The 24,948-nt window shown below is 47.5% G+C and overlaps 1 protein-coding gene across 1 annotated transcript; it reads right to left on the bottom strand.

Annotated features, from left to right (window-relative positions):
- Nucleotides 1–6,443: 6,443 nt before the first annotated feature.
- On the bottom strand, nt 6,444–19,540 carry KLF15 (KLF transcription factor 15). Its single transcript, XM_009091116.4, has 3 exons — nt 19,378–19,540; nt 14,230–15,337; nt 6,444–8,456 (listed from the first exon to the last, which is right to left on the bottom strand). Exons 2-3 carry the CDS (start codon nt 15,270–15,272, stop codon nt 8,288–8,290), a joined length of 1,212 nt encoding a protein of 403 aa, XP_009089364.1. The 5' UTR covers nt 15,273–15,337; nt 19,378–19,540; the 3' UTR covers nt 6,444–8,287.
- Nucleotides 19,541–24,948: the final 5,408 nt, after the last annotated feature.

The following is a 24,948-nucleotide window of genomic DNA, read 5'->3' as shown; positions in this document are numbered from 1 at the left end:
GTGTCAAAGTTAAGGAGGAAAGATTGTAGGTAGATGTTTAGGAAGGTGGTAGAAGGTGCAGGATGAATTTTAGTGCAAGGAAACCTCTGAGGGTGCTAATCAGCCTCCTCTTGGTCACACCACGAGGGTGACAGCTTCGCATCATGGAAGTGCTTCATGGGGTGATAAAGGCAAGGAAAAAACCTGAGCTGAATTTCTTGCTGTGGGAGCCAACAAGTTTCCACAGAAGATGAAGAACATGACCCATCTTGCAGAGGTCACTGAGGGCCATTGCAATGACTGAAAAGTCACAAGCAGATACAGCCAAGTTGCTCCCCTTCTGCTCCCCACGCCCTGCAGAAGCTGCAAGGGCCACACATGCACCAACATCACTCCTGCTACATCAGCAAAATGAACATGTTTCTTATGCCTTACTTTTCACCTCATGCAAGTCTTAAGCCTATCCAGAGGGCTAGAAAGCATCCCCACTTCTCCCCAGGTGCATCTATACATCAGTGTGTAGATGGCTCCAATTTGGACTTCCCCAACAGCTCTGACACAAGCTCCCCAAGGACTATTGGTCAAATCATTTAAATCCTTTTTCTGACTTTGCACAGTGAAGGTGACAACTGTTCAAGGGGCAGGAAAGGCTTAATTTCCCACTGGGAAGTGTGTTCAGCTCCTCAGCTGGAAGATGCTAGAGAGCTGCCAAATACCATTATTAATTTAGAACAGCAAATTTGATTCAATGAGATGGGCATGAAAATGCAGAAGCAAAGCTAGGGAGGTAGCTCCAGCTCTTCCTGGATTCATGGTCCTCCACCCACCAGGGATCTGTCACAGGGTATCAGGCAACTTGCATGAAGTCATCAGGACCAATCTAATTTGGTACTCTCTCCTTTAGGCATGACAGAGACTGATTCACATTAAACTTTCAAGGCTATTACTGATCTCAATCCTGTTTTATCTACCAGGCACTGCCAGGGACACTGGAGTTAGTCCTCAGGAGCCCAGGCAGGGCCATGCTGGAGAAGGGCAATTGGAGCTCCAGTACCAAACAAAATCCACCCAATGCCTTACTAATGTGTGTTTATTTGTCAGTTGTTGGAATACCAATACCCTGCGAGGGGACTAAAGGTCCTGTGTGGCAGGTAAATGAACACCCTCCAGTTGTGCCATTAATTCCTAAGGAGCAAGTGGGAGAGTCTACCAGCAAACTTGTCAGCTGTAACTAACTTGGTTTTCTGAGATGGTTCATCATCCTGAGCTCCCCTTCCAGCCAAAGGGGACCTGCCCCAGGAGCATCTGCCCCTTCCAGCAGTGGTGAGCCCACACCAGGGGCCGTTCCTACACCAGCCAAGGCAGAGGTCTCATTAGAGCCAGAGGCTTCCCACCTCAGCCCTGTCCCTGGATGCCCACAGGCCCTTCCCACTTCCATGGGGACACAGAGTCCCAGCCAGAGCCCAGAACCAGCAGAGGGGAGCTGAGGTCCAGCACGGGCAGGGGTCCATGGGGCTGCTTGCTCCAGCACTGCCACCGTCAGCACAGCCCGGGTGTGATTGCAGCCACGCTGGCTGCAGGATCACTGCTCTGACATAACCAAATTTCCAAGCCCTTTGCCCTCCCTGATGCATTATCTGCCACCAGGGACACGGGATCTGAATGAATCTAGCTCCAGCCAACTCTCTGAGGTCCAGAACATGTTGTCCATGGAAAAACAACACACACCAGAGAAACAAAAAGTGAGAGACTACCTGGCTGCTGTTTATAGACTTCTCAGAAAAAGTCAGCAGTCAGCAGCCAAACTCAAATACTCACGTCACTCCCTTATGGAAGGTGAGTTTTTAAATGTCTGGATGCTTTTCAGCCCAATAGCCCAATTCCTGTATTTGCAACCAAAATGTTGGAATAAGTAGCCGAGTTTATGCTGGGGCCCACTGGACTCAGTAGGAAAAGCAGATGCCAGAATCTTTTTTAGATACATAACAGTAATTCTTTTTACTTCTCTTTTTGTGGGCTACTGGACTCCGCCCTCAGTCACATGCAAAACAATTTCTGGGTAGATCTTTCTACTAAATGCCCTTGGGCTGCTTATGGAGGTTCCTGGTTTATATGGATAAATAATATTTCTGCTTTGGAAAGTGCTAAGAATCCCTAGAGTCCACTCCAAGAATCAGCTACAGATTCAGGAGAAAAGCAGTATCATACAAGGAAGGGGCCTGAGGGACCGAGAGCGAGCAATCCCAAACCCTTCTCTTTGTGACTGCCAAGGGTCCAAGGCACAGCCCTCTGATTATTATTCACTAGACCTCCTGATGTAAAGCTGCTGTTGCCCCAGAGCAGTGCACAGCAGCTGGTCTGATGCTGGCTGCCAGCAGAGCCCTTTCTACAAAAAGAGCCCATCTCTCTCTTTTTACTGGAAAAGACAGAACAGTGCCTCTTACGCCACAACTTGCTCCAGCTTCTGTTTTCCTTCCTCAGCTCCCTCACAGAAAACCATAGGCCACATTCACCTCTATTTTCTCTCCATTTCAGGATGCTTTTGAATCCAACATGAGCAGGGCAAGGGTTACCAGATGCACACCAGGGTGAGCAGGAGGAGAGCTGGCTTTCCCAACAGTCCCTGGTCACTCCTGTATTTCGCTCCCACTCCACCTAATACCTTATCTTGCTGTGCTTGGGCAGAGATGCCCTCTTCTCGTGGTGGCCAAGCCCTTGTCAGATGTTGCTCTTGTCTTCAGGGTGATTGAACAGCAGCCTGGGGCTCAGTGAGATGCTGGCCAAGGCACACAGGCTCCATGGGCAGGATGGGTGAGCTGATGAGAGCTCTCTGCAGTAGACTTCTCCAAGAGCTGAGGTTCCTCCAGCCTTATCTCTTTAGGAGATCGAGTACTTACATGTGCTTTGAGCCAGCCTAACCACAAAACTACCAGACAAGGAGAGCATAGTAGGGAACCTGGCAAGAGATGAAGGATGTGCTCCTGCTCCAGCTGGAGGAAGACCTGCACTGATCTAGCAGAGCAGATGAAAGCTTAGAACTGTGAAACACTGAGCACTGAGGAGCTGCAAACCTCATGATCTGGATGATTTAACCAGAAGAGGCATTGTGTCTCAACCCTTTGAATATTCTTCATTACCTATTTTTCACACGCCACACACCTTCAAACAACTCCCACCCAGCCCACCCCTCTCACACCCCCCCCCAAGAAATAGGCAAGAACAAAACTAAGACCCATGGAACAAAAGATTAAAAGCCACAAAAACACAAATGTCCCAGCAGGAATGAGCAAGGGAAGCCAAGGACCTGTTGGGATTTGCAGTTCCTGCCTTAGCTGGGAAATTTTTCCCCTGGATAAGCCACGGCAGTCAGAGTCTTTGGCTTGTGCTGAAGCCAGTGGGAGCTTAGCACAACTCATTCTTTAAGAGCAACGTCTCTGAATAACAAGCAAGCATGGCATGGCAATTGCTGAACTGAGTGAATAACGGGTTTCATAGGTGCTGTCAAAAGGAAAATCCCAGCTGGCTCCAAAGAGCTTTCTGTGTGTGTTGGCAGGTCCTTGGTATTTCTCCCAGACGGGGAGGGCAGGTCCCAGCCCAGTACAGCACATCCAGGCTTACATAACCCAAGGGGCCCAGGGTAATCATTAACACTGGATTACTGCCACTGCCTTTGTGCTGGAGTCACCTGGTTGTTTGGATTAAATGTATGGTGGCCATTTAGACAAGGAGAAGGCTCCTGGCACAAGGACTTCAGTGAAAACAACCCCCAGGGAGGGTGGGAAGCAGAAGACTGTTGCAAATATCACAGGATCTAAACTCAAGCACTCCCCCAGGGAGTTGCCAGAGTTGCTGCCTTCCCTCACAACACCCTGCTCCACGGGCTGGTTTGCCTTCCACAGGGGTGCAGCTCTCCTGAAAACCACCAGGGTAAAAAGCCCCCACATAACACAGGTCAGGGGGGCAGAACTCTTCCCAGGGAGACTTGGTGACTCCCACGTGTGGCACACCAGCAAGCAAGACCTCGTTCCTCTCCCCTTGGCATCCTTTCCAAAAGCACCCATTATCAGTGCAACCTGACTTTGCCTATGTCCTGTCCTTATCCTTCTTTGCTTATCTGATGTCTCACGTGTCCTACGACTCTTTGCCTCCTGTGTGTCGCTGGCATGTGGTCTGTGCCACTGTCTGGGGCAAAGGAGATTTAGGACATCTCGGTTCCACTCCCATTTCCCCTCTGTGTTGTCCTGTGGTCCCAGACACATCTCTGCACTGCACCATGTTTAGCCACAGGTCACAGAAGTCAGGTCACCTTACAGAAAGATCACTTTACTCCCATTCCTTCTGCTTAGTCCTTACCTTGAGTACAACCTCCCCAGCTGACAGCTCCTTCCCTGTCCTAACACTGCTCCTTCACCACTGGGTCTACAAAGGGACTACAAACCTTCTAAAACCACACAAAGTTCTGGCAAGCATCAGGAACCAGATCACGATCATTTTGTGAAGGCTGTACCTCTGCACACACCTCAGAAACCCAAATTACAGAGGTTTGAAGTCAATGAGACTCAGGCAGATGTATAACTGTGCTTTGCCATGCAGAGTTGCTGAAATTGGGACAACTTATCCAGCTGTGGCATCAAAACACTTAAATATATGTTTATCTTCAGGTGGATTAAGTCAGGCTTAAGGCAGGGCCACATTTTTCTCATAAATCCACAAGGGCCCAGCCAGGTCAGTAATTCCACATAAAACAAACATCAAAATCTGTTTTGGAAATTTCTACTTTTTTGGGACAAAACTCTGGAAATGTCAATCATTTCAAGCAGAACGAACTCTGCTTTCACAGCAAACATGGCCCTAATCTTTTCAGCAAAATATTGCAACTTTTATATAAACTTACATTTCCTTAGGTATTAACTAGAAAAACCCACACAATTCACACTCAAAACCCATACGTAAAACAGACAAGAGAGAAAGGAAAAGAAAAGAAAGAGAGAATACAAGTTTCATGGAAAATACTACAGGCTAAAACAAAACTTAGATTTCTGCCCTGCTGTGCTCCAACAGTAGACAGTAATTTTGCATTACTCCACTTCAAGTATTACCTCTTTCATAAAAATAGCAACTTCTGCCCCAAAGGCCTTGCAGGGTGCATTGCCCAACTTTACAGCAATATCAGAACTCCAGGTGAGATGAGGAAGAGACTGAGATGCTGGTTAAAAAAAAAGCAGCTGGTTTAATGGATGAAGTGGATAGGGTGAGAACAGAAGGGAATTGCAGATCCTCTTGGTGCAGGCTTGCTAATTAAAACTTAAAACCACTGTCCTGAGCACTCTGCTCTTCCAGCTACACCTCAGGAGGTAACAACAACCTGGATTGCACAGAACTCAGTCTGCCTTAGAACTGGTCCTCTTGACAGACTCAAAAGGATTCTCTGGGAAAAATAATCAGGGGTCTGGAGAGCCCTGGCTCATCAGCTGGCACTTTCTGGTGGCTGTTCTTCAGGGAGAGACTTTAATCCCTCAGTGCCTGTTAGTCTCAGAATGATTCTTGCTGGGAGAAGATCTGGACCCACTGCACCATTGCTCCCATGGAGACTCAGAAGTGACTTTAACACCAGTCATGGTGCTGGTTTCTTCTTCCAGTAGAGGCCAAAGCAAGCAGAAGCCAAGTGCAAGACATGTCCCAGCTTGCAGATGACAAGAGCATGGTGTTCATGCCCCTGTTGTTACAAATGGAAGCAATGGCTTTTGCAGAACAGGGCGTCTTCTCCTCAGGCCTGAGGCAATTCTTCCTAGCACAGCTCCTTCACATCACTCTTTCAGGCGTGGGATTTGCAGAAGAGCCAACTGAGGTGCCCTGGCACCAAGACCATCATGCTGGGCCTTTCTTTAGCAATCTAATCCTGTGACTACTGGTCTCATTGCTTGCTCCTTCCATCCAAGGATCACACAAAGGCAAATTAAGTCCCACAGGATCATTGTCATGTGTTATTATCCCCCTTTTACAAGGAAGGGAACTGCAGAACAGGCAATCGAGTCCTTTGTCTTGGGTCACACGGTGCGTCACCGTCACAGTCTGAAGCCCTTCCTTCTTGGAGCCCTTCCTCCTCCACACTAATCACTAAAGCTGGAATTCCTTCAAAACCTGCTTGCTCTACTGTATTAACCACCGTTTTACTGCATCTGTAGACCTGTTCCACAGCAGTCAGGAGCCATGGAAGGCGTTTGTGTCCCAGCGTGGCTGCCAAGCAAGCGTGAGGGCTCCAGTGCAGAGAGACAGCTGAGACATCACACGCCTCCCAAGAACTTTCTGGGATGAGAAAAACTGAAGATAACTGCAGGACTGATCCATCATCCCCCTGTTACACAGCACCTGAAAAGTTACGTCCAGGTGAACCAAACTTTCAAGTGTCCTGATTACAGAGCTGGCTACAAAGGAAATTAATTAATAATAATTTCAAGAAGGGATTTAAAATTTCCATTTTCATTTTATTGTCAAAGTAAATAAATTTTTATGAAGAACAAAAGAAAATATACAGAATTGTAACTTATGTACACTGGCTTTATAGGTATTTTTGTTTCCAATTTACACAAATTTGATACGTTATTAAAAGATATTTTATATAGATATGCATCTATGTACAGTTTTATTTACATACATTCATAGGATGTGATATAAACCAGTCAATAGATGATAGTTCATTTATATTAATTTCTAGAGGACAAAAGGAATGCATTCACTTTAGCCAGACCTGCTGTTCTCACACAGCATGGGCTCCTGCTCTGCCTAGCTCTAGGATCACACTTTCCTACTTCCCATTTTGCCAACAGAAAAGACAAACAGATGCCGTCTGCGAATGGAAAGGAAATGCAACATCCATTGTAAAATCATTTCTAATTACTGAATCCTATTTTCTTCTAAAGCTTCTTACAATCGCCAGAGTTCAAAAGGAAAAACAAAACAAGAAGAAACACAAATAAAATCACTTGCCTGCTACCATCTGATTATTTGCTTAAATTCCCTTCTTAGCCAGCTATCACACAAATTTGTTTCTTTTGGCTGCTGTTCTCACCCATTCGCCCACCCCAGCTGCATGGAGCTCTGACATGGCTGTGGGGAGGGAGAGGATTAGCACTGAGGATCACCCCTAGACCTCGGGCTCGCAGCACTGTCCCACCAGCTCGTGGTTCCTCCCACCCTCCCTGGGCACGGGCACATCCTGCAGACCCTGCCAGCAAACAGAGACTGAGCTCCAACCAGCCAGGCCCTGACTCTCCGTGGATGTGGGGATGCCCAGTGCTCACCAGGCACCCCCAGGGCTGGGGCTCTGCTTTCTCCCCCCAGGTCACACGAGAGGGCAGGAGCAGAGACAGAACAGAGCTCAGAGGCTCTCACAAACTCCTTTGTGCTGCCTTGTGGGCAGACCACAGCTCTTCTGCTAAAGGCAGTGGATGCTGCAAACCGGCCTCAAAGGAAAGCAATGTCCTTTGGAACCTGGGCATCCTTGCACCTCTTGGCAGCACAGGACAGAAGCACACACACAGTTCCAGAGGCTTCACTCCAAGCCATTCCATCCAGCCTGAGCTTCTGGATTTGCTTGGGATGTGTCTTTGCTTAAATATATATATATATATGCATGTATGTATGAATATGTATACATAAATATTTATATATAGCCCTAGCCAAGGGAAAGGTAAATGTGAGCTGGGAAAATCAGAGATGCTTGGAGGCACATTCCAGTGCTCTCCAAGCCCTGTCCCCCCTATCCCCAACTCCCACTGTTCCTCCTCCGATGGCCAGCCCCTACAAATCCTTGGCTCAGGCAACCCAAAAACAAAGGAGTTGTTTTCATTTCAAAAGGAATTTTCTGTTTCCAAATTGGACAAATAGAGCAGCTTAATAAAAACTCACAATGAGTGGCCTGTACATGAGCAAAGCCCTCAGGAATGCCAGGGCTATAATTAACTAGCAGCAAGCAACTTTTACATTTTCCTGTGCAGCAGAAAACAGCTAAAAATAAAACACTGTAATTTCCAAAAGAAGCAGCAGCAAAGGAGAGACAGATAGAAGGAAAATAATATCCTTAAAAGAAAAAAAAAAAAAAAAAAAGGAAGAAGCGCCCCACTCCCCTGACCAAAAAGAGCTTCATTCTCAAATCATCTTGGAAGGACATGGGGCACTCAAACACGGTGGTATCAAGTAACAGCATTGACTGTTCTGTGGAGACAAATAAATTATCACTAGGAAGATGGTGAGCAAAGTGCTATGGTGGGCTGCTGGGGACGGCTGGCGGGAGGGAGGGCAGGAGCCGTCAGTTCACGGAGCGCACGGAGCGGCTGCTGCGCGGGAACCGGTGCACCTTGACGTGCTTGGACAAGTGGTCACTGCGAGCAAACTTCTTCTCACAGACTGGACACTGGTAGGGCTTCACCCCCGAGTGGGAGCGCCGGTGCCGGGACAGCTCATCTGACCTGGAGAACCTGCAAGAGAGGAGAGGCCTTTTCAGACAAATGGGGGTTTATTGTGCTAAGCGTCTCACAGCGAGTTAAATACAGTCCCCCCAGGCCACTGGGAGACTCCAGGAGGTGAAAGAGACACACAGCAGGGCTAGGCAGCCCTACCTCCTGGGCTCAGGGCTGGTGGCTGTGTGATTCCATCACTGCATGTGATTCCATCACTGCATGGAGGCAGCATTGGTACCAGCCGGGCCCTGGACCCCATGGCATGGGTACAGCTTGACAAACACAGCGCTGCTCTCCATCCCCCTGCAGTCCCCTCCAAAGCCACCCCCACCATCTCCCTCCTGCAAATCTAAGCACAGACTCCTCCAGCAGAGACAACCACCAGTGTCCTGCAGGTGAGGTCTGTTTCAAGCTCACACTGACACGAGCACACCCCCTAACTGCACCCAGTTTGAGAGGGATTCCAGATAAATCCAGCCAGAGTTACCTAGAAACAACATGACATTAGAACTGGCTTCCATGTGTGCTCCTGCAGGCTAAATAAAGAGTCATTATTAGCACCAGAGATGCTCAGCATCCCAACAGCTGAAATTCAGGTGGGCCCCAAAGGCCATTTGCATAGTTATTTGCATAGTTAGCATGGGTAAATTAAATGAAGAATGAGCCTTTAATTACCAAAACTGTATTCCATAATCTTTTGAATTTTAGATATTTTCCACCTTCCTTCTCCATAGAAAAATCCCCAAATAACCACCATGAATCCCACAGGCTTTATTGAACCCAAATGAGCTAATCCTTCGCCCTTAAGAGCAGGGCTGGCTCTATTTCCACTTTGGACATGACTAGGAGTCAGAGGGTTAATTAACAATGTCACACTAAAACAGCCCTCTCCAGATGGGTACAAAAAATTTGCTGCCTGACAAAGGGCAATTAAGTGTTTTGTTGCCAGAGCAGTAACAAAGAACAGCACAGAAAGAGAGCTTGAAAGAAATGGTATCAGCTGTTTATTTACAATAAATAAGTGAAGTCATGGGCACTAGCTGAACAAATCAGGGAAAGAACATGTAGAAAAATGTGCCCTTCTGGAGCAAAATATCACATCACCAACAGAGCAAATATGCTATTTTTATGGAAGGGAGAAAACAGGACTGCTGGGCTCCCATGAATAAATCCCTCATGCAAGAAAAGTAAGTTTCCACATAAAGGTTTTAATTAGCTCTGATCTCCCGCCAACAGTTGAGGACCAGGTCATAGGCACTGGGAAAGCTGGTAATGGTTTCCTCAGTTGCTGCAGCTCTTCAGTCTGGTCATGCTTCCCAGAGAGCACTCAGCCTCTGGAAAACTGATCCAGGCACTCACCACGGGTAAGGTATGGTGTGGGCATCTGTCCCAGGGGCATTTATAGGGGAAATTCTTTCACCTATTCACTTGTTTTTCTTCCTTTTCTTGCTCTGGTACCCTCATGGCAAAAGAGTCAAATTCTCCGAGATGAAGAGGCAGCTGTTATGGAACTGTCCACCTGGGAGGACTCTTCTTCATAAAGGCTGTGACAGAAGTTTCTCTTCACGCCTTCTGCTTGCATGTTGGCTTTCTCTAACACCCCTGGTCCTTTCAGCCATAGTTTCCCAAAACCAGTCTGGACCCAGGAGCAGCAGGGTCAGGGATTTCTCCCAAGTCCTTAGCAGTGAGCTAGTGCCAGTGCCAGATCCCTGCAGGGATGTTCTTGTAGGGCTATGGGTGAGTGGGCCTGGAGAGTGTAGGACGCTGCCTGTGCAGACGGAGTGTTGGACAAGGAACAGAGCTGTGCCACATCCCGGGAAAAGGGGAGAAGCATTTTTGCAAAAAGCCATCCTATTGTATACAGACTTCAAAGAAGTAAAACCAGATGTGGCTGGGCTGCCTTGTCCTATGTCCTTGGCCATTAAGGTCACCATCTGGAACAGAAGTGCAGTAGCACTTGGCTAATCCTGCACAAGAGCCTCACAAGTGCATTTTGAGGGGAATTGCACGGACAGTGGGGGAGAAAGAGGCGCGTGTCAGGAATGAGCTTGGATGAGTTCATCCGATAAAAATACACTCTGCCTCACAACCATGTCCTTAGCTGAAGAGGCAGGAATGTTGCAACACTGTTCCCCAGCAGTGACGGAAAGATCAACTTACAGAGCCCACAGAAATAAACCTCAAGCTGTCTGTGTGTTTACAAAAAAACAACGCAAAGGTTAGGACGAGGAAGCTGGGAGGATCTGGCGGTCTGGCTCTGCAGTGAAATATCTGCAACACACTCTGGCACTGAGATCAACCCAAAGAAAGTGAAAATAATCCACTGTGGAATGCAAAATTCAAAAGGAGAAAAAAAAAAAGGAAAAGGAAGCCCCAAGGAATACCTCACTACTCTGTCACTGCCATTTCCAGAAGGATTCCTCCTTCAAAAGAAAAGTGAAGGGATCTGGGAAATCCCACAGCAACTAAAAGAGCCTTCTTCATCCTTCTATCTGGCAGAACCCCAAGGGACTGAGACTACATCTCCCTTGAAGAAAAAGTCCTAGAGCTCCTAGAGCTCCCTGATGTGTAGGATGTGTCCTGTGTCTCCCAGACACATGGGGACATTCCTGTGTGGCTCATGGGGCAAGAAAGGTCAATAGCTTTAGCCTGCTCCTCCTGGTTCTCCCTCCCTGTAGGGAGGCCCTACACAGATTCCTCCTGCCCATCCCCAGAGCCATCCTACAAGGAACCAGCACAGCTCCTGTGCACCTCTCATCTCCCTGCACAGCAGCAGCAAGAAAAGCCAATGCAAGATGCCTGTCCTGCCCCACCTGTGGTGCTGCCCATGGCCACTCAGGCCCCAGCACACTCCTGGCCGCATGTGTAACAAACCTTTAAACGCTCCCTGCCAAGACAGCCAGAAGATGCAGTGGGGAATTTAAAGGCCCTTGCCTTATCCCCCAGCCTTGCAGCAGCTGCAGCTGGGCACAGTGCTGTGCCAGGGAGGGCAAGCAGGAGCTTCTCCTGCTCTGTGCCATAACCCAGCTGCTGGCCCAGCCCACGCTGCAGCTCAGCTCTTTGGCCTGAGCAGTGCTAACTGGTGGGGTGGGTGTGCAAAGGTAGAAGGTGGCAGGACACAGATCAGTGCCCTGACCCGTCCAGGGAGCACAACGGGTCACTGGCCACTGCCAGCAGGCACCACTGTGCAGACTGCCAAAAACAGCCCTTGCCTTGTGCCTAGGAAGGGCACAAGCAAGCTGGGTTCAGCCTCCATCAGGGAGGTGACAGGGGTCTCCAGCCATCCTAGGGCTTAGCAAAAGGGTTTGCTGGGTGCACACTCCAGCCCTGGTGAATTTAAAACGTTGTGCACAGAGAGCTGAGGAACCTTTAACCCTCCCACTGAGCTCAGGCACTTTGTGCTAGGCAACACTTTGTTTTGGTTTTGAAATTACTATCTCCAGTGAGATCAGCTCTTAAGTGTCTTCAGTGAAAAAATAAATACACAAGCACAAGAATGCAGGGGAAAAGGGGGAAAGCAGAGTCCAGCAGTGTTTTAGTGCTTAAATTCATTTGAGATTATGTAGACCTGAGAGCAAACAGAGTGGCCAGAACCAGTGGACTTAAGTCATGTGAGACTTAAGTCACAGCTCTCACTGAACTTCTGAAAAGGTAAACATGGTTTATTGATGAAAGGGGACTGAGTAATTCAATGCTCAGTTGGAACTGCCCTTTGATGTGGAGCAGCACACAGGGGATGTGCAGCAATCTCAGGCTGGTGCTAAGGATTGCTGTGAGCACAGGAGGCAGCTCCCCAAACACTGCCTCTCCTGCTGGCTATAAACTTCTCCTCTTGCAGCAGAGCCCTTCCAAAGTTTGGGGGTTTTAGGGACTGAGATTGCAGCCCAGGCTGTGAAATTCAACAAGACAAACAGCACAAGAGTTTGAAAAGCCCTTTGCAGCAGCTGTTTGTGGACAAGACACATGTTCTTCATTATGATTAATTTCTCCTTCCTGTTGGGCTCATCTTTAAAAAGCTGTGGTGGCTGAAAGTTCAGGGTGCTCCAGGTTGTGGGACCACCAGCCAATGAAGCAAATCATTCACCACAACATTTTGAGAAGAGAGGCACCTGCTGTAAATTTAATCAACCTTTATCACTTACTATTTTTCCTAAATGTTCCCCTTGGTTTTGTATCTTGGGGAACACCAGTTTTGTGATAAGACAGAGTTGGAGAAGGTCATCCACAGGCAATGCTTCAGGCTCCTGCTCCTGAGCCACAAAAGTCCCTGGGAGCGTTGGTACAATTCTCAGCGTGGATCAGACAAACCCTCACGTGCCACACGCGTTTGTCACAAAAAGGAGAGCTGTGCTCAGATGCAAGGAAAGCCAGCATGACACCCACAAGCACATCTGCTGCCTGTGCACATGTACTCTGGCAACCAAATAAAAAGCAGCAAGTGCCTGTCCTGCAGGTTGGGAGCAACCAGCCCACAGTTCCTGGGACCAATCAGCTGGAAAATGCAGCTTTGGTAAGAGGGTACCCTGAGCAGCAAACAGCCCATGAGAGGTGCCACCAGGACCAAAGGAAACAAATCACCACCAGTTTGGAGAGCCACCATAACCTGATCTCCTCAGCCCTTCTGAGAAACAAACTTCAGACTGGCCCAGCTGGAGAAGAGAGGGTTCAGCTCCACTGTGACCTTTTCCCTCAAACCAACCCAGCCATCTCTAACTGCTGCGTGTCTCACATACTTGCATTTTTACACAACATTCTCCTGTTACTTTTTACCTCATCTGTTGCCCATGATCACAACCCATTTTCTCATTAGACATTGCTCACTGAAGCTCTGCAGCATATTATTTGCAAGAAATTCGATTTAATTTAACACAAGGCAGTTAAGATTATATTTTCCCTCATCATCATTTGTGGTGCTGTACATTAGCACTTGCCAGCAGGCAAGCCAGTAATACAGCTAAGTGGAAAGAGGGAGGAAGGCACCTGTCAAAGCTTCTTAAAATAAAAAGCTGATATTTTTTTTAAAGACTAAATTTTTCAATTCATATTAAAAGTAAAATAGAATATTTTAAAAATCCCTCTGCCAAACATTTTCTCAATCAAACCGGCAATCTTTCATTCAAGCAATGCTTAACTCCACCTCAGCCTTCTGGTTATGTTGTTACATCTGACAGCTTTTTTGCAACTTTGAGTGGCACCCACGCATTCTTCTGAATCAAGACAGAGAATAAAACCCAGAGTATGCCAGAGTGTCACTGCCAGCATTTTAAGAAGGAGTGGGATGGAGTGCATTTTCTATGAAAGTGCACAGAATACTGCTTTTAACCATACTTGCTTATCACAGCCCTTCACTGGCCACATTCAGTCCCACACAGGGCTGTGCACAGCAATTCTGCCCTAAACCATTCAGTTCACTCAGCCTCAGCTGGTGCCAGCCACAGGTCTGCTGGGCTGGTGTGCTGCAACCCCACCAATGCAAACACCGGGTCTGACCTGGGGTAACAAGCTTCATCTGACCCTCTAGAATGAAATACAAATTATGATGGACTACTTTTTTTGTTTTTAATACCCTGAAACTGCTGGTGCCAGCAGGTGATGCTGTGCTATTTAATTTATCAGAACCCCTGCGTTCCCTAACAGGAAGAAAAAAGCTCGTCATTGTCAAACCAACCAAACAAGTTCTGGCAATAGAAACAGTTTATAAATCTGAATACAAACCTACTTGCTCAGCAAGTAAGGTCAAGTGAGCAAGAAGGGGAAGGGGGACTGGGCAGAGCTGGACCCCAATACTGACCTCCATCCACAGCCTGGCCACGTGCAGGCAAAGGGCTTTTCTCCCGTGTGCCTCCTCAGGTGGGCTTTCAAATGGCTGCTTTTCGTGTACATCTTGGTGCAACCAGGAAAAGAACATTTATGCATTTTAATGAGTTCAGCTGCGGGGTTCTTTTGAAATTTCTGACCCATGATGATTCCCGTCTGCCCCTGGATCATGCCCCCTGGCCCAATTGGCTTGGCGGCGATGGGGACGGGAGCAATGCGGACAAATTTAGAGGACAAGTTCAAATTGGACGACTGAACTATCTGAGGCACAAGGGCAAATGTCTGTCCTTGGATGTTGACAAGGAGCTGTGCAATTTTAATGTTCTCCTGTGCTGGTCCTTGGGAAGTAGGGCTCGTGTTGGACTCCTGTTTGATCTGCACAGGCTGAATTTGGAGCATAACCGGTATTCCATTCTCCAGGGTCATTCCTCCATTTGAAGCTTGGCCACCTTCCGTTGAGCTAGTCAACTGCTCGTTTTTACTCTCTTTTAAACTAGTACTGGGTAGCATGTGGTCTTTTTGCTGCAGCGAAGCAACAGAAACCTGGCTGCAAGCTCTCAAGTCCTTGGTCTCGCTTTTAGGTCTTTCTTTGAGCTCCAAGTCCATGTTCTCCTCCAAAAATTCCTCAATTTCCTCAAGTGTGGGCTGAAATGGTCCTGAGTCTTCCATATCCACAGGAAATTCAGGCAACCTAAAGTACTCCTCTTTCACTATTGGCTGAAGTCTCCTTTTGTCCCACCATGATGCAGTGGTGTTCCCCAAAGATGCCTGGGACAATAAATAGTCTAAGATACTGTCCTGACTTTCTGCACTGGATGTGCTTCCATAGCTGGAGCTGAGGACCTGGGAGTCAGGGCTGGAACAAGAACAAAAGCTGGACGAGTCACTGTCATCTTCTGACAGGGGAGAGGGCAGCATTTGGTAGGACCTCACGCCAGCTGTCATGTCCCCAAAGTATCCAAGAGAAGATCTTGTGGATGAAAAGGATTCATCAGTAGGTAGCAAGTGATCCACCATTCCTGGATGATCTCTCAAGGATATCCCAACAGCATATACCAGGCAGCCAAAGTTCAGGTGAGAGCCTAAGTGCAGGAAAAACAAAATAGCAACAGTCAGAAGTCAGTTTAATCATTTATCTCCATGAGCTGAAACTCGTTAAGCCCTCTAGCCCACAGGAAAGTCCAGAGCATCCAGCCTCCCTGGGTACACAGGCTGTTACAAGCTTTGATACGTCTGCACCACCCCCTGAGGACTGTCAGGGCTGAAGCGTTCTGCAGGATTGCACCACATATTTGCAAAAGAATGCTGTCAGAAATCATTTCCCAACCGTGCGTGTGCTCCAGATTTACAGCTCCCTTATAGAATATTACCAGCAAGAGAAAATAAATAACAAGCTTTCACCTAGCAGTGAAATCCAGAGCCAAAGAAGGGAATGGGAAAGAAAAAATAAAGTGTTGAAATTTTTACCACCAAAAAGAAACAAATAAAAAAAGTTTATTGCTGGTGACCATAAAATGCAAAATCCTTTCCCTATCTTGTAGCTTTCCACCAACCTTATTTTTAACTTCCTCAGTTCTACAAATATAGACTGTTCAGCATAATGAAAGGATCAATCTGGCAGGAGCCAAAAATATTTACTGTGCTTCAGCATTTGCTAGGTGGATTTTCCCCTCCAGATGTAATGAATCAGTGGTGCCAACGTCATCATCACCTGCACTGTCCTTAATAAGGCTGGCACTGAGCTAATTGCCATGCCCTGCCAGCCAGCTGGTGGCCGCTTTCACCGCTCCGCTCCGCGCTCCTCTCGCCGGGGCAGGGGCTGAGCTGAGCCCCGAGCCAGCTGCTGCACCGGGAGGGCTGCACGGCCCCCGGAGGGGCAGCATCCCGCAAATCCCGGTTTCCATCAGCCCTAATCCCGCTACAAACCCGCAAGAGCAAACTCCGCCCTGGCCAGCGCAGCCCACCCCGGTGCCCGCTGACAGCCGCGGTTCTCCTGCGCTTCACAGCTAAGACAAGCAAACTTCCTAGAAAGGCCACTGGGGAGGGGGAGGCAGGAGGGACATCTACGTAATTTTTTATTCCCCACCTCCCCGAGGGAAAAAACAAAAATTGCTTACGGACGGAGACTGTGCCCCTTAGAGAGCAAAGGCAGAGAGCTCGGGATGGAGCCAACACTGGCCCTCAGTCACTTGCTCAAGGTGACTGATTGAAAACAGAGCTGTACATGTGCATAATAAAACAACTCTTTCTGTGGAAGGTATGTGGAGTGCAGAGATAGCAGTCATTTGATCAGCCTATGAGCTGGTGTGTGTGTGTGAATTAGGAGGCATGTGACCCAGCGTGAAGGAAATGCCAGTCAATCTTGTTACACGCTGTCATTTTCCACAGGCTCTGCTGCTGCGCTCTGGACGCTTTGCCATGAATAGTCAATAGCTCCCAGTTTTGTGCAGCCAAGGGGATGGCTGTTACTGCTGTTGCAGAGCATCTTTGCTGCCTCATCTCCAAAATTTGCCCCATCTTTCCTTCTCTGGAGAAAAATCAAAAGGTGTTTGTGCGCTCAGTGCTGCAGCGAACACAGAGCGAGGTATTTTACACAACACCCTTAAAGAGCTCTGTCCCGTTGGCAACATCTATTAGTATTTCCCAGGAAGAGAGAGGGGAAGCCACATTTCTTAAAGATATGGCTTCTTCCTTCATAGACACATGGAGGAAACAGGGACAGGTTGAAATAAAGACTAAAAGTAAGATTGCACATTTTCCTGGTCTGTGCGTCCTGTCAGTCAGCTGTGCCTCTGAACCAATACTGAAATACCTACACGTGCTGAACACAAGGAAGTTCAAACAGAGGTTAGTGGCTCTGTTTTGTGACCTTAGCCTATAATCATGTCTTATAGTAAAAGCAACTGAACTATTTCTAACACACTTTTTTTTTTTCTCTATATTGCTGGAAAGTTCCTCCAGCAGAAGTCCCATAGCTGAGCTATTCCAGTTTTGAAACAGAAAGCACCATCTGCTTCTGACAAATTAGTATTGGCATCTGGTAAGAATTCACCCAAGCTGATTGTTTCTATTTTGCACCAAAAACTGGTGACTGCCTTGAGAAACACAGGGCAGAAAGGAAGTCTTCCCCTCAGATGGTTTCTGATTTTTCCTTCAATGTCTGTATTATTCTAGCTTAAATTTCTGAAGAATGGGGCTGTGAGGGAAATCTGGACTGCAACATGTGCTTTTCTAAGAAAAGCTGGCATGCTCTGCGTGCGCCAAAGCAGTTGGTGAACTTCTCTTTAAAAAAAAATAAAATTAAAATGTTCAAGGTTTCTTTAAATGCTTGCAAGAGCTGGGAAGCCACATATCAAAATATCTATATATTTCCCTAGGAATAGAACTAAACTGCAATTTGAATAAGGACTTAAACGAGAGGGGAAAAAAAACCAGTAATGAACCCCTAGCAATTGCTGTGGGCCGGTTACCTCAGCAGAAAACAGCCAGCAGGCTTGTTTCCCATCTCTTTTGACAAGGAACAATGTCACTTGATGTAACCAGAGGCTCTTTAAGAGAGGACTGTCAGAGCCAAATAGATCCAGGCACATTGCGGGCCAGTTCTGCTTTCTGTGCACTCTCAAAACTTGCAGAACAGCCAAGAAGATTTTGGAGAATGCCTGGAATGCAGGATCGGTCCCTGGCTATATTTTTTTCCTAAAGGCCGGGCTAACAACAAAAAGACTTTTATCCTTACTTTGCCTGAAGACACGGCCAAAACCAGAAGATTAGAAAACAAAACCAAAAAAAGCCGGAGCTGTGAAGGCTATGAAAACTAATGATGCTGTTTCCATAACACACTTTCATCTCTAGGAACGCTGAAAACACGTTAGAAATGTAAGCACCTATCGTGGGACTGCAGTGCCTGAGCCACTGGAAACAGCCACTTCTGGAGTGAAATACAGCAGCTGTTCAGCAGCACCACCGTCTCCAACTTTTTTTTTAAGAGTTCCCTGGGTTGTTATGATGTCCTTCCTGCCAAAAACATGTTGTTCTGTTTAAAACCTGACCATCTAATCGCCAGCTAAAATAAAGATAATGACAAAAAGCAAATCAGAGAAGACATATTTTGACGCAGAGCAACATTAAAATGTAAAGTGCTGGGAACTTGCTGAAACACGGGGATGTATTTCCCAGCCTGTCATTTCTGGACGGTCAGCCCGGCACAACTGATCACACAGCATATATGAGACGCTGACAGTCATTTCCCTCATTTACTGCCACAGCTTTTTCTAGTTTAAGACTAATCTCTTCAGGGTTTTCTCTTGTTCTAAATCTGTTCAGGCTGACTTCTGCTCCACAGGCAGAGCCATAAACAAGGCAATGAAGCAGGCCCAGAGCTTCTAAGAAATTAAAAGAAAAATGCAAAGGGAGAGAAAAATAATAACAACAATAATAAAATAATTAAAAGAACCCGTGAGCCAGGAGTAACCCATTTGCTCTCATCTCTTCCGCAAGGTGGCTGTGCTGCTCCCCGGACACAGTGGGGCGTTCAGGTTTGTTTTTTCCAAACCCGTTGCTCCGGGCAAGCTGCAGAAACATTCCCAAAGCTTTCTTCTCTGAAAACTATCCCGCTCCAGCCCCAAACTTTGGCTTCCACAGGGGGAAGCACTTCACCTGCAGCGGGTACAGGCAGTGGCCCCAGCGGAGCGCACCCCGCTGCCTCTGCACCCCGAAATAACGCGTGGCACCGGCCGCTGGGCAGGGAAAGGGGTGCGGGACACACACACGGAATTCCCAATCCAGCACGAGCACAGCCAGGCTTCCATGGCTGCAAAACACGCTTGTTTGGGTTTTTGGTTTTTTTGTTTTTTTTTTTTTAATCGTGGTTTGTTTGTTCCGTTTGTAGAGGGTTTTAAAAAATTATTTATGTATTGTTTTTTCCTTCCATCCCTTTTCAGGAGGCTTTGGCGGCCTGAGTTCCCTCTCTCCCCCCCGCAGCGTGGTCGCGATAATCGGGAATAAACCCCCCGTGGCCGCCTGTCACTCCATGGCACGGCACCGCTGCAGCCCGAAAACAGCCCCCAGCCCCGGCCGCTGCCCCGGCGGGGATGGAATTCCATCTGCCCCCAGCAACCCTTACCTGAACTCCTCTGCTGCGAGCCCGGGGGCAGCAAAGGCACGGACGACCAGAAGAACGCAACAACAACAACAACGAAAACGAGGGGGGTGAAAAAACCCAAACAACACAACCAAGCCACAAAAAAAAAAAAAAAAAAAAAAAAAAAAAAAAAAAAGGAAAAAATAACTGTAAAAATAATATTTTTTTAAAAAAATCAAAGAAAAAATTTAAAATGCCACACGCGCACAAAAAACCCGCAGGAGTGAAGCCAAGCAAGCCCAGAGCAGCAGCCCGCGGAGGCAGGCAGGAGCGGCCGGGAGCGCAGAGCGCGGGAGGCGGGCGCAGCTCCCCCGGGAGGCGGGTGCGCGGCTGCGGAGCGCGGCCCCGCTCCCGTAGTACTATATCCCCCTCACATGACGGGCGCCCGGCCGCGGCGGGGGAGGCCGGGGAGAGGCTCGACCGCGTCCGCCGCCCCCATTGGCCCCTTGGCGGCGGGGGCCGGCCCGGCAGCGGCCTCAATGGGAGCCGCGCTCGGCCCCGGGGCGGTGCCGCGGGCAGGGTGCAGCCCCGGAGCGCTCGGAGGGCTCTGCCGCCGCGGGACGGGGGAACGGGGCCGAACTGGAACTGGGGGGCTTGGAGTCCGTGTGGGGAAGAGTGCTTTACCGCGAGGGTGATGAAACACCTGAACAGGTTGGTCGGAGAGCCGGTTGATGCCCCATCCCTGGAAACGTTCCAGGTCAGGTTGGACAGGGCTCTGAGCAATTTGATCGGGTTGAAAACGTCACCGCTCCTTGCAGGGAGTTGGGCTAGGTGGCCTGATAGTGTCCCTTCCAACCGAAACACTGTGAGAGTCTGTAAGTGTGCAAGCTTCTGGACATCTCCTGGAGATAACCCAGTCCATGGGGAGGTGTGAGGAGCCCCATGCCCTCTCTCCTGCCCCTTTCCTGCCTGCCAAAGCTTGATGGGGAGATTCCCAGCATGCCAGATGTGTGTCCCACACACACACCCCGTTGTTACTGCAGACATCACTAGTTCTTCATACAAACACACATAATAATTTATGTATACGTATATACACACAAGCACCCTGTAGTTCTGCAATACTTGGTATGGATCAGGATCTATGTTCAGCTCCTGCAGAGGAAGCTCACAGTGGGGCCAGCTGCAGCAGCAGTCAGTTTTGCTGCTCAATCTGTGATTTTCCAAATGCAGTTTTTCCTTTTTTCAGATTTCCTGGGAAGGTGCAGCCTGGGATATCAGAATGCAGTCCTATGACAACAGGACTGCACCCTTTTTTTGAGGGCACAGGGGACAGCACACCCTTCCATCTCCCCACAGCAGGCCTTGCTGTCCTGCAGGGAAAATGAAGTATTATTCTCATTTTATGGGGAAACAGAGGCACGGAGGATCAAACAAATGGTCTGTGTCAGAACCGAGATGCAGTCTCATCTCTTTTCAAATCCAGCTCAGTTTAAACTCACAAAAATATCCTCCATCTGCATTTCTTCAGAATTGCCAGTAACACATCCCACAGCCTGGCAAACATAAACCAGTCTCTTCCCAAGGGGCCATTCAGCCTCAACAATCCTGGCCAGGCAGCAGCACAGGGGTGACCCTACAGGTGCTCCTTCATCCAGCTGGAGACTATCAAAGGACCTGGGCGTGCTCAGGGCTCTGCTCCCATGCACAGACCTCGTTTTTCCTCTCCACATTGTCTCAATGAATAATGCATGAATACATACTCATCAAAATCCTAGATACTATATTTGTACAAATACATCAGGGCCAAATTCTGCATTAGTGTAACTTCACTGACGTAAAAAGGATTACGTTGGTAAAAGTGTTGGCCTTAAATATTTTTACCCAAAATAGATGTTTGGCAAACCTTACTTTACTGCTTTTTCTCAATTAAAACCCCTTTGTTTCCTGAGTAGGTGAAGTTTAGTGTAATTTAGCAATGCAAAGGACATGAAATTTAGATACAGCTAAAATTTAAGCCAACAAGGCTGGGCTTTAATGGAATTTGAACATGTACAAAATTCCCTTGTGATGTTTATCACATGAAAACAACCAAAAGTTGCAATCTTCATTTTATCATTGCTATAACCTACCTAGGCACTGGGGCATGTTGGAGGTTTCTCTAACTTGCATTTTTCCACTTGCAAAAGGCAATGTCTTCATATTTTAGTCACAGTAGTTCTGAGCTTTCTTTAAATTGCTAGAGATGTAGTGAAGTCCCATATTTACCTTATGTGGAAATAAAACAGTGTTTTCCCAGTTCTGCTTTTCAAGTTTCATCTGTTTTACTGGGCCCACAACCTTTTCACTTCCCTAAAAGCACCACTGGAGGCTGGGTCCTTTGCCCACTGTGCAGCTTCAGGGCTGTGCTGTTGGCTGTTTCTGAGGCTGGAGATAGGAAAGTGAGAATTTTCAGAGGGCTCAAGCAGATCCAAACCTGCTGCTGTGGGAGGGGATGCACAGCCTCCATCCCTTGTGGCTGCACCTGCCCCTGTGTGGCTGCATGTCGTGATGGAGGAGGGATCTGATGCTTTTTCACATCTGAAGAACCCTACTGAGCATCTCAGCCTTTCAATACTGCTGGGAGGTGAAATGCAATGGACAATACCAGGAAAGGGTAACTAAAGCACCTGTATTTCTCACTGAGATTTCCCTGTGAGGGAAAAAAAACAAAAAAAATTATTAGAAATGCAGGCAGGCAGTGCACAGCTCCTGGGAAGGGAGTGCAGAGCACACAGAATGAGCCCTGAGCCAAGCTCACTCACACAGTGTGACAAGTTCTGGATGCACCAAACCTTTTGCATGTGTCCACATCCCCTTTGCTGTGCACACTGAACCCATGGGAATCTTTTGCACAGCCCTTGTGTGTAGGCTCAGAGATTGCCTTCAGCATCCCTGGGTGTCCAGAGCTCCTGTGGAAATTGCTGCCCTGACCAGTACACCCAAGACAAATATCCAAAGTCTTTTTTTCTGCTCAGGCAGAATTTCTAGACAGACAGAAAGGACATGTTAAAACCAAACAAACAGGATATACAACAGCACAAATTCTGATGCCTCACTACAGCACCATCCTGTCACCTTTCAACAGAGAATAATGGGAAAATGCACAAAAGTCACTGCCTCCTAGAATGGGTTGTCCTTGCTGAAACATCCCTGCAGCTTCATCCATTACAGCATCTTTCCTGAGCAAACATTTTAAGAGAGAAACTTCTTGTCTCAGCAAGACCATATTTTCTTATCCACGACTCTCCTGGGAGTGCCTCGAACTGCAGACCTGGTTTTGAGATCTGCAGGCACATTTTGGGGCATAAACCCAAAACTGAAGATTGCAAGCTCCAGTGGCAGATGCCAGCCTCTGAGCTGACTCAGGCCCTTTTCCATCCCTCTGTGATCTCTGCATGCACTTCTCAAGCTGTGAACTGGTTAATTCTTCTGAGCCCCACGACAGTGAAAGCAAGCTGACACGCATCTGAGTTTTGCTCAAGGCTTTGGAAACACTACAAGCCTTTATTAACAGCAGGGGAAATGCACAGATCTAGACAAATATAATTACTTCTGATCCCTTTTTTCTGCCAACTTTTCATGAGAACCAGCAATGGCTGGGACAAGATTTTGGGAATGAATTTTTGTGCATCTGTGACTGGTGTCTCACATCAGCATCCTTCATTTGGTATTGCAGCACAACTGAGACCTCATTCCATGCTGTGAAATACATCTGAATTTTCCCAACCCATCCATTTTGTGCATCAGGAAGAGATTTCCTTCCATTTTTTCACCCCTTCAACAACTCCTTTGAAAATCTATTTGTTACTTCTGTCCCTTGATATTACTTGGGCATTTTCCATTCTCTCTTTTGCCACCTTTCAGGAGAGAACTTCAGTCAAACTGGTTGCCCTGCTCAGACAGCCTTTCTGGCACTGGCACAGCCCAGTCAAACACTGTTGATAACACAGAGTTAAGGTCCTTTTAACTGGCTTTTGTCTGGTGGCTGTGTGCTAAAGATCTAGCCAGAAAAGGCAGATAAACCTCAGCATTCAAGCTTTAAAAAATTTTCCTGAAGATAATAATTGCCCTGCTTTATAAAGTTAAAAAGGAGCCATAGGCTGAGCTAATCATGAGTTGCTTGGTGCCACTTAGCACAGAGCCATTAAAGGTGGGAAAGGCAGCAAAAGTTCCCCTACACCACACTCAGCAGTTTACACCAAGGAACTGCCTGGCTCTGCTCATACTTTGCCTTTCCATCCATGCTCTACAGAGGCTGACTTTTCCTGCCTCAGATTTTCTCCTCTTTTCTATGTTGTTTGCCCAGTGTGTTACAAATTACTCCTCATTTTTAAGGGGACTTGAAAGAAAAGTGAAGTTCATGGATGGAGAAGAAGAGGGATTGTGTTGCATTGGGCGAGTGCTTTGCTGTCTTTAGAGGTCACCTGTGGTATTTCTGCCCCAGCCCTTGCTATTTCCCATTGACTGCAGCAGCAAACTATTAGTAATCTGATGAGCCAACCAGCCACCTGGCAAAACAAGGGTTAGTCAGCCTGAATTGATTATTCACACATTTCCATCTGATTTACAAATCAAGGCTGAAAGAAGCAAAAATAATCAAGCAGAGTAAAAAAAAAAATAAATAAAAAGGAAGTTCAAATTCTATTTGGTTTTTTTTGTGTGTTGTTTGAGGGTTTTTTTAAGTTAGTCTCCTGCAGATGGATCCCTTCTATGTGCCACAAAGCCCATGGTCACATCCAGCTGAGCTCTACTGAGCTTTGGCTTTCAGCACCAGAACAGTTACATAGAGAACAAAAAAGCCTGTCAGACACTCCAGTAATGTTATGATCACATTAACTTAGCAGTCCTTGACACTCACAGATAAGGACTGTAAGTTCTCTCAGTACTACAGAAATATTGACACAAAGAATATGTTTATCCCTGGCTGTGTCTCTGCAGGACAAGGTGGAAACAGCAACAGCAATCTCAGGACTTAATTTCTTTGGCCTTGCCAGGGCATCTGTGCTCCAGGGACAACACTTTATTGATTTGGGTTTTTTTTCCTTTCCTCCACTGGTTTGGAAATTATGTTGTCTTTTCAAGTCAGCATCATAGGTCCAGGGGGAGATAAGTTGGAAGAAACTCATTTTAGGATTTTTTATGTTCTTAGGCTTTTGACTGTTGAAGACAGTGGGGGAACCTGGGGGGAGTTTCTAATTTTCTCCCAAACTTTCTATTCATTAATATACTGAGAGAGAAAATGTTAGCTGATCTTCTGGCTGCATTTTCTAAGCCATCTTTAGCCAGGTCCAGCTCCAACCTCGGCTTTCCATGTGCAAACCCTGCACTTTAATCTGGCAAAAGCACCCACGGAGCAGAGCTGTTCCTGCTGGCATCATGGACATGGAGGGAATCTCCCCCCCTCTGCAGGGACAGGGTGTACTGAGTGTGATACCCCAGGTGTCCCATCGCTGCCTCCCCTGGCTTGGTGGCGAGCTGAAGCGCCAGAGCTGGGGCTCGGCTCTTTACACCCTGGTCCTGAAGCTGCCCAGCCGGGAATGCCTTCAGTGGAACACACACGGCTCATGGCAA

Source organism: Serinus canaria, chromosome 12 (assembly GCF_022539315.1).
Source record: "Serinus canaria isolate serCan28SL12 chromosome 12, serCan2020, whole genome shotgun sequence".
Classification (NCBI taxonomy): Eukaryota; Metazoa; Chordata; class Aves; order Passeriformes; family Fringillidae; genus Serinus; species Serinus canaria.
Note: the sequence above shows the minus strand (reverse complement) of the source record. Positions and strands in the feature narration are given on the sequence as shown.